This window comes from Pagrus major, chromosome 1 (genome assembly GCF_040436345.1).
Source record: "Pagrus major chromosome 1, Pma_NU_1.0".
Taxonomy (NCBI): domain Eukaryota; kingdom Metazoa; phylum Chordata; class Actinopteri; order Spariformes; family Sparidae; genus Pagrus; species Pagrus major.
Genome location: NC_133215.1, coordinates 22,630,684 through 22,646,063, shown reverse-complemented (window position 1 = coordinate 22,646,063; position 15,380 = coordinate 22,630,684). Strand labels below are relative to the sequence as shown.

The 15,380-nt window shown below is 40.6% G+C and overlaps 4 protein-coding genes across 5 annotated transcripts; 2 read left to right on the top strand and 2 right to left on the bottom strand.

Moving 5' to 3' along the window:
• Window positions 1-2,608: 2,608 nt before the first annotated feature.
• On the bottom strand, window positions 2,609-2,993 carry LOC140999540 (histone H2A-like). The gene has a single exon (XM_073469990.1). It carries the CDS (start codon window positions 2,990-2,992, stop codon window positions 2,609-2,611), a length of 384 nt encoding a protein of 127 aa, XP_073326091.1. The 5' UTR covers window position 2,993.
• A 267-nt stretch (window positions 2,994-3,260) lies between these two features.
• On the top strand, window positions 3,261-3,802 carry LOC140999452 (histone H3). The gene has a single exon (XM_073469837.1). The coding sequence runs from the start codon at window positions 3,360-3,362 to the stop codon at window positions 3,768-3,770; it is 411 nt and encodes a 136-aa protein (XP_073325938.1). The 5' UTR covers window positions 3,261-3,359; the 3' UTR covers window positions 3,771-3,802.
• A 4,924-nt stretch (window positions 3,803-8,726) lies between these two features.
• LOC140999547 (histone H2B 1/2) lies at window positions 8,727-13,893 on the bottom strand. Of its 2 annotated transcripts, XR_012179494.1 has the most exons (2): window positions 13,415-13,893; window positions 8,727-9,275 (listed from the first exon to the last, which is right to left on the bottom strand). XR_012179494.1 is itself a non-coding variant. In XM_073470003.1 (1 exon), exon 1 carries the CDS (start codon window positions 13,891-13,893, stop codon window positions 13,519-13,521), a length of 375 nt encoding a protein of 124 aa, XP_073326104.1. In that variant the 3' UTR covers window positions 13,393-13,518. The 2 variants fall into 2 exon arrangements, 1 of the variants encoding a protein (XP_073326104.1); XM_073470003.1 differs by lacking the exon at window positions 8,727-9,275 and having other exon boundaries at window positions 13,393-13,893.
• Window positions 12,314-12,711, top strand: LOC140999582 (histone H4). The gene has a single exon (XM_073470057.1). The coding sequence runs from the start codon at window positions 12,354-12,356 to the stop codon at window positions 12,663-12,665; it is 312 nt and encodes a 103-aa protein (XP_073326158.1). The 5' UTR covers window positions 12,314-12,353; the 3' UTR covers window positions 12,666-12,711.
• Window positions 13,894-15,380: the final 1,487 nt, after the last annotated feature.

Here is a 15,380-nt window from a genome sequence, read left to right as displayed (position 1 = left end):
GGGGCGGAGTCGAGAGGCGAGCTGCCTGAATCTGACCGGACCGTGACCCAAGAGAGACGTTTATTGATACTGTAGCGGAACTACAAAGTCCAATAGACTGAAACCATCCGCGCCCAGGGGAGGACAAGAAGGAAAGCAGAGGAAGAAAAACGTGAAAAAGAAAGAGGTACAGTGACGTCAATGTGATTAAGTGAATTAAACTAATAGTTTAATGATCGTAGTTACCGTTGTTGGAGCAGAGTGTTAGCTTGCTAGCTTACTTCGGACGGTAGTAGCATTGTTTAATAATCAGTAAATAGCTGAGTCGACGGAAGTTAATGTTACTCCACCTTAAATTCATCAGGGACGTTTGGAAAGTTAACGTCAGGCCTGTTCAGGTGTTATTTTAACCTGTTGGTTGTGTTTTCCTGCTTGTATGTCAGTTAAAATGCTCTGAGTTTTCCATCCACTTTATAAGTAGGCTAACAGGGCAGTTGTAAGACTTTGGTTTATTGTGTCACAGTTTGTGTTTGTTAAAGTTTACATCAGTGTTAAAGTGCAGTTAAAGTGTATTACTGTTAATACTACATACCTTAGCTTTCCCATATCATTCATAGGCTACATATATATATATAGGCTACACATATATAAATTTCACTGCACTTTACTGCTTTTTGCACTCTGGTTAGACTGAACTGCATTGCACTGACGATAAAATTGAATGAATCTCATTGTATTTTAAAATGTAACATCCAGTGGTCACATACTTCTCTTCTCTCTTCAGATGCACTTTTAAAATATTTCACTACCACCGCCAGTGACACAGCATCAGGTGCTCCTGTCCTCTACCTCAGCACAGAGAGTGACACAGCATCAGGACTAAAGGCTGCACCAATAGACCTGCTGACTGGCCATCTCTTCTAACTGACAAAGTAAGAAAGGAGTTAGTTCACAGACGACCATTTCAAATAAGAAACAGTTACACATATCCCAAAAACAAAGATGGGATAAAGTGTCCACATGACTTTTTTACCAGAGTCAAAAGAAGCTGGCTGATCTACTCAAAAAAGAATGATAGCTTGCACTGCTTCTGCTGCAAATGTTTCCTCCCAAAGAATACAGACTGTTTTTATTTTGTATGTAAATAGAATATTCTTTAATACCAATAGTATACCAGTGCAATACCTTATTTATATTGTATTTTTTATTTATCACTTGTTTCTTTCTTCAGTTTTTATTTGGTGTGATATTTTTGACTTAAAAGAAATAAAATCTTGAATACATACATGTAGTTTCTGTGTGAGTGTATGAAAATTGATTGTAAAATTGACTGCGATGCAAGGGGGCGCCAGCCAAAATCTTGCCTAGGGCACCAAATTGGTCAGGGCCGGCACTGGCGGGATTCACAAATTGAGTTGAGAATTTCCATGTACACGCTACTTCTCCTTTTCCTATTAGCTATTCCATTTGCGGAGTCATTTAGCTTCTCTATTTAACCTCTCCATGACACTTTTAAATTCAATTATTTATTCATGAATACATAAACGCATTTTAAAATGTTTTACTTATTGACTGTTAAATGTTTTTACTGTAAATCCCTTTTTTTGAATTATTCATTGATGGATTAATATTTCATTTGTAACTTCTATTTATAATTCCTCTTCTTATTGCCCATCAAAATATGAAATAATTAATTTACATTGTAACTTAGTGTATTTATTAATATATTAATATATTAATTCGTACAATGGGTTAAATGCCTTATTACTATTTCCGTGACACTTGCGGTCCCCCATAAAACTGTGTCCCAGTGTAGTCTCAATGAAGACGCTACACTTTATTACCAGATGTTACAAATATAATGTTAGGTGTTGCTTCTTGTGTTGTTGTTTTTTGTTTTGTTTGTTTGTTTTCCCCCAGAAAGAAATAGTAAGTAAGTGAGGCAGCATCCTTAAATAGCACAGTCCTGTCCCTGTAATGTTAGTTGTATCACTATGACCACGCATAAAAAAATATATATTTTAATAATACAGATAAGTAGAAAATAAGACGAAAGCAAGGGTTGCCTCATCAGGTCATAAGATAACTTCTTCACTAACACAGAGACGATCACAATCCAACCATCCGTGTAATATCCAACACATGAATCTACTGCGCCTTCATTTAAAAAAATACTTGATTAACACTCAGGAAGATAAAAATCAGTTAAACATACTGTTATTACACCCCTTTTTAAAATTGCACTGGTCCCGACAGTAAATGAATAATGAACCTGATCATCCGCTGCCCCATCCCAGTTTTTATGTGCATTGCCTTTTGATTTGCAATGCATTTACTTTCATTCAACATTTGTTATCAGCTCAAGGAATTTTTATTCCAGCAGCCAAAGTGTTTGAATGGACCTTTACTAGTTATATTAGCGATCTCAATGAAGCCTTGGATTTTCTCTGCTACGCATCCATTTTGTGTCAGTTACTTCCTTGTTTTGGCGTCCCATTACTTATGGTAGATTTACAACGCTGACTTAATTATTGTATATCACATTGACATAAGAAACACTGCTCTTTATCAGAAGTGAGTGTGTGGCTCTTAAAAGAGCCTTTGTGTTGCTGGTCTCAAGCAGGATGATTTACTTCTTGGCGGCCTTCTCGGTCTTCTTGGGCAGCAGGACAGCCTGGATGTTGGGCAGCACGCCGCCCTGAGCGATGGTCACTCCACCCAGGAGCTTGTTGAGCTCCTCGTCGTTGCGGACGGCCAGCTGCAGGTGACGGGGGATGATACGAGTCTTCTTGTTGTCACGGGCAGCGTTTCCAGCCAACTCCAGGATCTCAGCGGTCAGGTACTCCAGCACAGCCGCCAGGTAGACGGGGGCGCCGGCACCCACACGCTGCGCATAGTTACCTTTACGCAGCAGTCTGTGGACACGGCCGACTGGGAACTGGAGCCCGGCACGGGAGGAGCGGGTCTTTGCCTTTGCTCTGGCTTTGCCGCCGGTTTTGCCTCTTCCGCTCATGTTTCAGGTCTTTCTAGAGTCTCGTCTCAAAGAAAATGTGCTGCCGATACTCACAACCCTCCTTTTTATGTCCGCGGAGCGTGTGCGGGTCTCCAACAGACCAACCAGAGAAGAGGCATTCAGCAGAGGGGCCCCTGGCTGAATTAAGGCGGTCTTTTTGAACAGATTTCTCGCCAATAAGCAGCGGAGATTCAGGCGGGGTCGACTCCTCCAGGCGGCGCTGAGCTCCGAGAGGAGCCGCTAACCAATCAGGAGCCGGAGGTCTGAAGCAGCGTCACCGTTTCACAGCCGGTCCCACAGTTTAAGAGCAGCCAGTCTCCTCTCTTCACTACACTTTTCTCCCGTCTGTTCAGAGGAAGAAGAAACAATGGCAAGAACCAAGCAGACCGCTCGTAAGTCCACCGGAGGCAAAGCTCCCAGGAAGCAGCTGGCCACCAAGGCTGCCCGTAAGAGCGCCCCGGCCACCGGCGGTGTGAAGAAGCCTCACCGTTACAGGCCCGGTACCGTGGCTCTGAGAGAGATCCGTCGCTACCAGAAATCCACCGAGCTGCTCATCCGCAAGCTGCCCTTCCAGCGCCTGGTCCGAGAAATCGCTCAGGACTTCAAGACCGACCTGCGCTTCCAGAGCTCCGCTGTCATGGCTCTGCAGGAGTCCAGCGAGGCTTACCTGGTCGGCCTGTTCGAGGACACCAACCTGTGCGCCATCCACGCCAAGAGGGTCACCATCATGCCCAAGGACATCCAGCTGGCCCGCCGCATCCGCGGAGAGCGCGCTTAACTTGTCTGCTGCCCCACAAACCACAACGGCTCTTTTCAGAGCCACCTCACTTCTTCTACAGAGCTGCTTCCTTCACTGTTTCTGTAATTAGATATGATCGTTACTGCAACTTGATTAAATTAATGTATAATATATGACTATTGGTAATCAAGATAATGACATTTAATAATTTTCTCTCATATTACCTAATTAGCTACTTAATATAAATTGTTAATGATCAGTCGGGTGTTTTCTCCAGACAATTTTCAGACAACTTTATTTGTTTTCCCCAAAAAAGTGACTGCCATACTGTGGTGACTTACTGTAACTACACTTTATTTGAATCCCTTTTTAGATTATGAAAAGGTGAATGACACGTGTTGAAAAGGTCCAGTCACTCAAAATCCCCGTCTCAACTGATGCCACGCGACCCTCCGTACCTCTAGCCAAATCGGGGCCAAAACGCTGAAACCGGGTTGGGAGGAAGACATTTTCTCATCTACACCATCCATAGCGCCACCCTCTGGACACAGGAAGTCAGCCTCATATCAATCAATCAGTCTTTATTTATATAGCACTTTTCATACAAATAAAATGTAGCACAAACTGCTTTACACAGGCAAAACAAAGCAGAAGTAAAACCAAAAGACACACACACACACACACACACACTTTCTTTCACACATAACACATGCATACATTTTTGAAAGAAGGCAACTGAAGCACTATCTTACTCTCAGCAATTTGCAGTGAGGACAAACATCATCCGATTTACATGACATTTACAGGTTGTTTTCTCCACATCATACACATCATATTCATGACTGCCATGACTTTCCCCTTGATAATTATTATTAGATATTGTATTTTGTTTCCATGTGTACAGTAGAAGTACTTTAAAAACATCTTTGCGCATTGTTTAATTCATGGTTAAGTGTGGATGTAAGTTTAATTGGTGAAGGTTGTGTGTATATTTTGTAAAATGTAAATAAAAAGGTAATTTTTGCAAAGTATCTGTGCGTGTTAGTTTCCTTTTTTATAAATGTTCTATGGTATTGAGGGTGTTTGAAAATTGTCATAAGTTTTCACACATAAAACAATTGTCATCTTACAGTATGGCAAAAAAAAAAGTATTCCACATGTGTTAGTGTTAGACATTAGTTATTTTTGTGTTTGTTTTTTAATCAAGAAGTTAAGATTATTGATGGAGTGAAGTAAGCATTATTATAAGTATAAAGTTAACACACAACAATGTGGAGAACATCTTGTGTTACATGACTGTAGTGTTTTCGGTAGTAGTAGTTGGTAGAGCTATGTTTGGCCTGAAAAAGGGCAAAAGTCTTTTGAGTCAAGGTTTATGTTGGTGAATTTCTCATTGCATGATGGTTTATAGTGAGGTGTTTTGTTTGTATTTGGCAGTAACAAACAAGTAAAAAAGTGCATAGTTAAGGAGATGAGTATTTGAACAGTATTATGACAGAGTTGTGATATGTAAAGGCAGTGACATAAAAAAATTGGTTAGGTACTGGGTTTGTAACTATTAATATGATTTGTGATAAAAGTAACTTTGGAAAACTGTCTGTTGATATTGAAACTGATGGTTTTAAAGTCATTGTTGATTTGCCTCTTAGGGAGATATTTAATGAAGCATCAATCAAGTGAATCACATATTATGGACAGAACAAAAAAACAAAAACCAATTTCTGATGTGACGTGGTTGCAATTGTTGATGCTAACACACTTGGGACTTGAGCAGGGCATTTCTTTTGTATTTAACAGGAGAGATTATGTTGTATTGGTCTGCTAATGAGCATTCAGGATGAATGGCTGATGGGCAATTCTGATGGAATGCAGAAGACAATAACAGAGCACTTAGTATGGTGATGGGCTTTAGTGATGTGTTGTGGTCTGATTGGTTGTTTTCACATGGCTCCACCCATACACAAGCAAGGTAAAGCTAGCAATGTAACAAATGACTGTACCAATTCACTTGGTACCTTTGCTTTGCTGGTATAACCTGCATAGTTGTTTCAGTGAACTACATTGATCTACCAATCTTGCAAGGTAAGCACTATGTTAGCTTTTGTAAGAGCAGAGTATACATTTGTTGTACACTGTACCTATTGATGGAAGAAATACTGAGTATTGCATATTATAAATAATATAAGAATAATGTGGAAGGGAGCATTGTTTTATGTTTCTTGTTTTGTAGTTTCATATGTATAAAATAGCAAATTTATTCTGGTAAAATACAACAGTTATTTTATTGTTACAATAGTACATCATTCATGTGTGCAAGTTTGTCATTAGTCATTAGCATTTATAGAGACAGATAAAGAATTCAACACGCACAATGTGATGTTATATGTATTAGGTATAGCTATAGTTTGCTAAGTAGTATTTATGTTGTTATGGTATGACCATGAGAAACAACCTCCATGAAAAAGAGTACAGGATATCATACAATAGTGCTGTAGTTTAAAAGCTGATTTTATTTTGATGTGTTAGTATTGCTATTATTGTTATATGAGGATATTTAGTAGAGAGTGGAAGGCACAGTCAAGGCATAAATTTTTTTTTTTTTAAATTGCAGATTACACTGCCTAAAGTATATCTTGTTGGAAATAATGGGAATATGTTGTATGGACATTTTCAGATGCCTCGTTTAAAGTCTTACAAGCGTTCCCAGGCTGCTAAACGGAGGATGATGGAGCGTCGCTGGCTTGTGAAGGAACCTCAACGACCTGCCAACGACCGTTCTGCATGTAAGTGGCTACTCATTATGTCTTCCAAATTTCTGTGTGCACTCTAGTTGTGGCATTACAAATATGTTTTGTCATGTTTTTGTGTTGTATTTGAGTGAGAGTTTGTGTGTTTCTTGTAGTAACATCAGGTATGGTTTGTACTGTGTCAGTAATGGTTCTTGTTTGTTCTTGTTTGTTTTTAAATAGGTCTCAGGCATTGTGTGAACGAATGGCCAATCTCTTCTTCTACGGGACGCCCCCACAAGTTGGTCATTCCAGCGTTGTCTCCTGATAAGAAGGTGTGAATTATTTTGAAACTGTGAACATAATCTTTCGTGAATGATCCATGATGGCAATGTTAATATTATTTTTTGTGTTGTGTTAGTTTGTGCTTGTTGTTGGTGACTCCAATCTGCGAGGCTGTGTGGATGGCATTGTGGAGCTTCTAGAGGGTCGTGTTGCCTTTGGTTTCATGTCGACACCAGGGGGCAGTGCAGCTGACTTGAGGATCGAGGTGGAGCAAGCAATTGTGCCTGTGGTCCCCAAATCAGTTTGTGTTTTGGCTCCGAGCAACAACCTGACAGCGAGCATGACCATCTTCAAGGCAGGGGAGGATTTTGGTAGGCTCCGGGCCAGTGTCTGCAGTCTGTGGCCCAAGGTAGGCCTTTGTAACCTATATTTACTCTTTATTATTTGAAAAAATATTTGTATGACTCTGTATTGTAGGTGATTTGGATGTATGATTTGTAGAACAGCTGTTTATATTTTTTCATTAATTAATACATTGTAGCAGGAGTGTAGTTTTGTAATAATTTTCTGTGTTTTGTAGGTCTATGTTGTCGACTTTCCTCGACGTCTGAACATTGACCTGAAGCGGCAGGACCACCTTGGCGATGTTTATCGTAGCCAGGCTCATACTTGGGGTATGCGTATAAGAGAACCATCTGTTGCATGTAGATCAAGTGATGTTGTTGTAGACAATCTGAGTTGAAGAAATAATGTAACTACTATAAAATTGCTTACTATTTTATATCGACAAGGCGACATAATTGCCATGGCTTTGTCATTGTCTACTTTCAACATATATGAGCAATGTAATGAATATGCTTGTTTTCTTGTGTAGGAGTGAAGTACTATGATATTGCAGCACACTACCCTACTAGCGAGCCTGACCTATGGAGCAGAGATGGTGTAAGTACAGAACTTGTTAATGAGAGGCATATGTAGAAGAGGGAATTATACTTGTTTTTATAATTAATATCACAAGATAAATTCATGACACATCACATTGATAGGACATCGTTTTTAAAAGTCTGTTGAAATGTGTTGTCTTTGCAGGTCCACCTGAGTGACAATGAGGGGATACCGAGACTTGTGTCTTTGCTGGATTATTTTGCAGCTTTACAGTTGCTGGAACCTGCACCTAAGGCAGAGGTGTCTCCCAGGCCATCAGCACCCATTAGACATGTCTGGCCAAAACCCGTTGTGACTGGGGAAGTCAAGATGTCACGTCCACGAGACCTTTCTAAGTGGACGCTTGTTGGAGGCAACACAAAGGTAATAAAATGTGTGCTGTAATTCTTTAAGTTGATGTTGATGAATTGATGAAAAAGTGTTTTCTGTAGACAGTTTGACTAGTATTAGTACGTATTCATTAAGACATACTTTGCTATTTCTCTTTAAAGGGTACCCAGCTTGGGGAACCTGAACATTCCAGCACCTCACCCAAAAGGCTGGCCCAGCATCAGGTTAGTGTTGTTTGTTTTGTGTAAAGTAGCATTGTGATATGTTGACAGATTAATGTGTACATTTTTTGGGGGGAAAATACATTGTTAGTAATAGATGCAGCTTATGAGGATGTTGCATCACCTTCCTCTGAGCCTGTGGTGGGCCCTGCTGGTCCTCGAAGGAAAAGGGTAAGTTTTATTTAAATTATTTATGCAGGTTGAAGTCTTTTGGTCTTTGGTTAACTTTGTGGCTTTTCCAGATCATAATGAATAGTCAATACGTTTAAAACGTCCAGTCACTCACAATCCCAGCCCCTCTCACCTGATGCCACGCACCCCTCTGCACCCCTAGCCAAATCGGGGCCAAAACGATGACACTGGAAAAATAAAAGAAGAAAAAAAAAAAAAATTGATTTGAATACAAATCAGATCAAAACTATTGTATTTATATAGCCCAAAATCACAATCACATTGCCTCAATGGGTTTTACAATCTGTACAGTGAATGACATCCTCTGTCCTTAGACCCTCGATTCGAGTGAGGAAAAACTTGACATGTTGAGGAAAAAAGAAAAACCTTTAACAGGGGGGAAAGAAAGAAGATGGAAGAAACCTCAGGAAGAGCCACAGAGGAGGGCTCCCTCTCCCAGGATGGACATTCATGCAATAGATGTCGCATGTACAGAACAGAACAACAAAATCCCAGTTTACAAGTTGCATTGACAGAATATCTGATACAAATTATAATATATATAAAGTGTGTGGATCCAGGAGACAACTTAGCAGGCCTAGGCATCGCCAAGTTGTGCCCGAGCCACAGGACCTCCTCTCCACCGTTGTGACCTGGAAGAGGGCAGGTAATAATTAGCAGTAAAACAGAGATCAGAGTGAAGAGGCATCACATTTTACATAAATACAGAGGGAGACAGTAAAAAAGAGGAGAGCAATGTTCCAGCGGAGTCCAGGGTATGACAATCCATATCCATCAATATGTGAGGCAGCAGGAGCCAGGAGAGGAAGATGGTCCCAAGGGCCAGAGGCCCATCAGAAGGGAACCTGAATGAAAAGAGAGGAAGAGGAAAATACGAAAAAAATAAGATCTTAATCTGAAAACATCAAATCTGCAACTGAAAAAAATGAGACCTCACATAGATCAAAACTTGAAGTTTCAGTTTCAAATTTAATTTTCTTTAAATTAAATCTTTTTTGTGGCCTTGATCTGGCTCCAGACAGCCTGAGTCCACCCCTATCCAAAGAGCATATATCATGTTGTACTTTATCTTAGTGTAAATACTGCTCCAAGTTATTTGTCTCTGCTTCTACCTGACATGTTATAAAGGCCAACACCATATAACTTGATATTTTCCTCAATTCATCAAATAACCCCTCCAGTTCTACCACTTATCTGCTCAGAAACAGCTGCAGAGCATCCAGACCAACATCTGTTTGCAACATGACAACCGACTTAATCAGAGACATTTTGGTGTGTCAATAATAAGATGAATGGAGGCTCACTGTCACTCTGTCATGTTTCACCAGGACACTTGACATTAACAGAGACATGTGTTTTCCTTCTATGACAAGTCAACATGCTGACAAAAGGGATACTTTCACAGAGGTCCACTAACATGTCCTCATGCAGATATATGATCAGGTTTGTGTTTGTAAACCTGCTGCCTCCAAGTTTATCAAGAACAGAGCACATAGCTGTTATAGCAGTTCATTATTTGTCCTCACACCCAGAAACCAAACTGTCTCCTACTGGACTAACACTGTGCTGGGTCCAGGTTTTCACAGTGTCAGTCTGATTGAGATTGTTTGATTCAACATAACTTTATTTAGAAATATGAAGATGATTTCAAGTACAGTAACTAATTTAAATCATCATTTAAACATAAAAAAAATCTCTGAAGCTGAAGGAAAGCTTTTCTACAAGTTTCACTCAAAGATATCTGTTCAATTGTCGCATCAACTGAAGACTTTTCACATCCTGACGACTCACAGAGACTCACAAAGACCCACAAAGACCAACGAAAGTGACACAACCGACTTCCATCATGGAAAATGTGAGATTTGAGCTCTTGTAAGTCTGCTGTGTTTTCTGTGTATTTTACTATAACTAATAGGCTTACATTGCTAACAGACTCTGGAATTAACACGCCAACACACAGTGTGAAGCTAATAATATAGAAATATCTGTCATTTACTCACCTAGACTAATGATAAATGTCATCTTATTGAATTAAATACAATTTAACAAAACGATGGCTTGATAAACTCCTCTGAAAGGACTGACGGGTTTTTTTTGAATGAATAATCTAGTCTCACAAGTTTACCTAAATGTTGTTGCAGGATCAATCTAAAAAAATATTTCTTATACATTTTAGCCCATTTTTAAAGCGAAATATCAAAGTTTAGGTCCATTTTCCATAAATTATAAGAAAGAAATAGAAGTCTGTCAACAAGTTATTGAAAAATAATTAAAAAGAAAATATCTCTCATATGACGAATCAATATTAAATCTCAAACGGCTGAATCACATAGCCTATGAGAAGAAATAGCTAAGAGGAACTGCTACTATGTGTACTGTGAAAGAGGTCTATTGTGCTTTTCTCTACATGTAAAACCTCATTCTGACATAAGTGTGTATTGTTGCAGGGTGATGTTGCCTACAACGAGTGTCCGTGCTGCAGGGACCAGAACCCAGAGTGTCAGCAAACTGCTGCTTCTGCCAACCCTCCCAAGAAGAGGAAGCGGACCTCCTTTCGGACCTCCTTTCAGAACTTATTGTGATGTGGAGAATTTGGTTTCCGCTCCTCAGCCGTCCACCTCAGATGCAGACATTCTTACATTTGCAGAGTTACTGGATTTGCTTCCAAGGCCTCAGTCCACCATCCCACCTGCCAGCGGTCTCCAATGTGGCGCCCAGACCATCCCATGTATGATGTAATAAAATGTTTGTTTCACTCCTCAGAGGGTTAGGGTTAGAATGGTTGTGTTCATCCGTACAATTTAGGCCCTGGATGTTGTATTGTCTGAAGATCAGGCAGCCTCACTCGACTCAGCCACCAGCCAAACCACCTCACAGAACCCCCTCTTCACCATGCCCTCACCTGAGCCACCACCAGAGCCAACCTGCAGAGCCACCTCATGGCTAAGTCAGCCGCCCAGCCACACGCCAGCCTCTGCTCCTACTACTTCCTTTGTTGTTACAATAAAGTCCTTTTAACCTTCCCCTGCTTTTTGTCCATGCCTTACTGATAAGAGTGAAAAAGGACCCTTTCAAAAACAGCTAATAACTTCAAATCATTGGTAGTGTAAAGATTTCCCCCAGCTAAAAAAAGAAAACTCACATTTTGATGTTTTGTTATGATTTTCCTTTGATATATATGGTCTTGGTCTTGTCTCGGTCTCGACCTCTAAAAGTCTCGGTCTTGTCTCGGTCTCGACCTCCAAATGTCTTGGCCTTGTCTCAGTCTCGGTACTCTCTGGTCTCGGTAATGTCTGTGTGTGTGTGTGTGTGTGTGTGTGTGTGTGTGTGTGTGTGTGTGTGTGTGTGTGTGTGTGTGTGTGTGTGTGTGTGTGTGTGTGTGTATATGTTATAGCTACTGTATTTGTATTTTCAGAGGACAGGTTAGAACCAAAATAGAACATTTGATGTGATCTTGTGCTCACAGAGCAGCAACTGAAACACTTTGACAAACAAACCTGCTCTGCAGAGAAAGCACTGCCTCATAGTGTAGGTAATGAGCAGAACTTTCCACAGTAAATAAAAGATCAACTCAGCAAATGATCCATGAGGAGAAATGGACAAAATGTTCCAGTCTCTCAACCACATGGGGACAGTTCACCATATGTGAGACAGAGGAGTGATTCAGGTTGTTCTCCCCACACAGCAACACATAACGAGAGGTTCATCAGTTCATATGCACGATCGTTTGTTTTAAAATCTATTATTAATTTTCAAAGATAATGAAAAAGGAACAATGGTTTCTTTCAGCTGCTAATGACCACTGAAGCACCGCCCAGTGAAGCTCGCGCCATGTCTTCTCTATTACGTCCGCAGATAAGGTTTATATTGCGCATGCCTGGCTCTTTGCAGCACACTTGAAGCAGTAAACTACAAGCTACAAGATGAGCGGAAGAGGCAAGGGAGGTAAAGGACTCGGTAAAGGAGGCGCTAAGCGTCACCGTAAAGTCCTCCGTGATAACATCCAGGGAATCACCAAGCCCGCTATCCGCCGTCTGGCTCGCCGCGGTGGAGTCAAGCGTATCTCCGGTCTGATCTACGAGGAGACCCGCGGTGTGCTCAAGGTTTTCCTGGAGAACGTCATCCGTGATGCCGTCACCTACACCGAGCACGCCAAGAGAAAGACCGTGACCGCCATGGATGTGGTGTATGCGCTGAAGAGGCAGGGACGCACCCTGTACGGCTTCGGAGGTTAAGCTGCTGTTTCCCTAAATCTAAACAACAAAGGTCCTTTTAAGGGCCACCCACACATCCAAAAGAGAGCGTTTGTTTTCTCCTGTTAATGTGTTTTATTGTATGTTTTACTGTATTGATATTATCACGTCTATATGATTGTTTTTGGACGGCAGCACTGTCTGCAATGAGCCACTTCTATCTGTAGAAAATAAATACATCACTGACATTGCCCAACGATCCCCAGATCTCCAATGCCTATATGGCATACCAAGTGGTCAGGTCAGTCAGTTGGACAACGTTGGGACAACTATTAAGATTGTTCAATTGAGTGTGGATGTACTCCGTCACCTAGACAGCCCATTGGGTTTTCTATTACCCTGTGTGATCTTCAGTTTTTTTATACAAATTTGTTGCAATAATCCAAGCATGGTCACTGGTGATTAAAATGGCATACCCCACATCATACAAAATAACATGCCAAGGAAATTTACGAGATTAAATCTATTGTCTCCAACCAATAGTATCATTTCATCTAGTCAGTTAAAAAAAATCCTGATCGGTGAAAACTCCAGTCCTGTTCGTCATCGACGTCCTAATGTGTGAATAATTATACATTTCATAATTGCATTTAAAATTAATTCGAGGAATACCAGAACTGAAGCGTGAGCGCTCTGGTAATCATATCAATCATTTCCTTGTTCAAATGTTAATTAAACAGATGCATACAATATAACTCGTTAAAAGGACAGTTGATTTCGTCATGACTTACATGTTTAACAACAGTTCACACAACAGATCAACGTGGAATGAAGCTTTTCAGAGGAAGTGGTGGCTCTTAGAAGAGCCTTTGGGGTTGTTGATGTCAGGATGAGTTTACTTGGAGCTGGTGTACTTGGTCACGGCCTTTGTTCCCTCAGACACGGCGTGCTTGGCCAGCTCACCGGGCAGCAGCAGGCGGACGGCGGTCTGGATCTCCCTGGAGGTGATGGTGGAGCGCTTGTTGTAGTGAGCCAGACGGGAGGCCTCACCGGCGATGCGCTCGAAGATGTCGCTCACAAAGGAGTTCATGATGCCCATGGCCTTGGAGGAGATGCCGGTGTCGGGGTGGACCTGCTTCAGCACCTTGTACACGTAAATGGCGTAGCTCTCCTTCCTGGTCTTTCTCCTCTTCTTGCCTCCCTTTCCAGCGGTCTTTGTCACCGCTTTCTTGGAGCCCTTCTTGGGCGCAGACTTTGCTGGTTCAGGCATTCTTGTCTCTTCGCTCAGTTCAACGACGAATGTGTTTGACTACTGAGAGCAACTCTTTTGTATAGACTCCATGCAAATACTACTGTGTGATTTCCCTCCCGTGATTGGTTGAGCTGCTCACTGTGGTCTCGCTGTGAGAGCTGACATGCAGAAGGACGTGGTGAAACTATCTGAGACCAACACAAAGGAAACACTTTGGGAAAGACTCTTACTAAAAGTGTTCGGTGTGACCACAGACCACACAGCCTGAGTCTTCTACATTTAATGAGTCTTTGTTACAAAAACATAAACTGTTCTCAGTGAAGACGCTACATTTTAATACTAGATGTTACAATGTGATGTTAGAATGAAAGAGTTAGAAATAGTGAAGCATGCTTTATTTACAATGCATGATAAGTTAAGTACTATTAAGTGATTTTCCAACATAGTTTTTTTTATGTTGTCTCTCTACACAGCTCACCAAATGTAACTTCACATATAGGTGAGATTAAAGATGAGGGCATACAGGCCATCCATCATTTAAAAGCCCCGGTCCAGACTGTCTGCCCACTGAGTTTTATTGATCTTAAACCTCCTCATGTTGATGTATAATGAAGGTCTGCACAAGTTGTGATATGTTTATCACATAGAAGTGGTGATGACACTAATATAATTAATTACAGACATCTGACCATTGGGACTACAGACTGAAATAATGATGAATTGATTGAATTATATATTGGATGAAATTACACATTGATAGCCATCAGAGTTTAAAGGGGCACTATGTCGTTTTGGAAAAGAATTTCAAACTCAGAATTTTTTTTTTTTTTCATCAACTGAATAAACAGGCTCTTCTCAGAGAAAATAAGGTTCCCAGAATACTGTCTATATTTGGTGGACCACCTTTCTTGCTTCAAACAAAGTAAAATAGTGTAGAATTGTGATAAATAGATAGATAGATATACAAAAAACAATAAAGTACTTTATACAATAAAATGCTTAAGTAGTTATAAAATAAAATAAAATGCTGAGGTATTGAGGAGATGAAATAGCTTAGCTTGATTTTGAAAAGATAGCTGTGCACCAGTACAATACTCCCAGTGTTGCCTTCCATCAAAGAAATAAAGAGTGCCCCGTTCCCTCTTTAAACTATGTAAAAATTAAATCTGGAGAGCATGTCATGTGCATTTTATTGAGACACACACACACACACACACACACACACACACACACACACAGCTAAGCTATTTCTTGGAGCATTCGTTGATTTTGTTTCTTTCAGTGTTTACACTAAGACTGTATCCACGCTATCAGTCATATCTTAAACAGAAAGTCATGGTGAAAAAGTTTAATTTTCAAAACAAGGACAATAAGTTTGATCTGAAAAAAGTCAGAATAAAAGTTTCAGGTTCATTCAACAGGTAACAGATGATGGAGCTGTCCGTGGTGCTTGTGCATGCTGACAGGTGGCATTCCTGCTACTGCAGATATAGTATATTTATTTT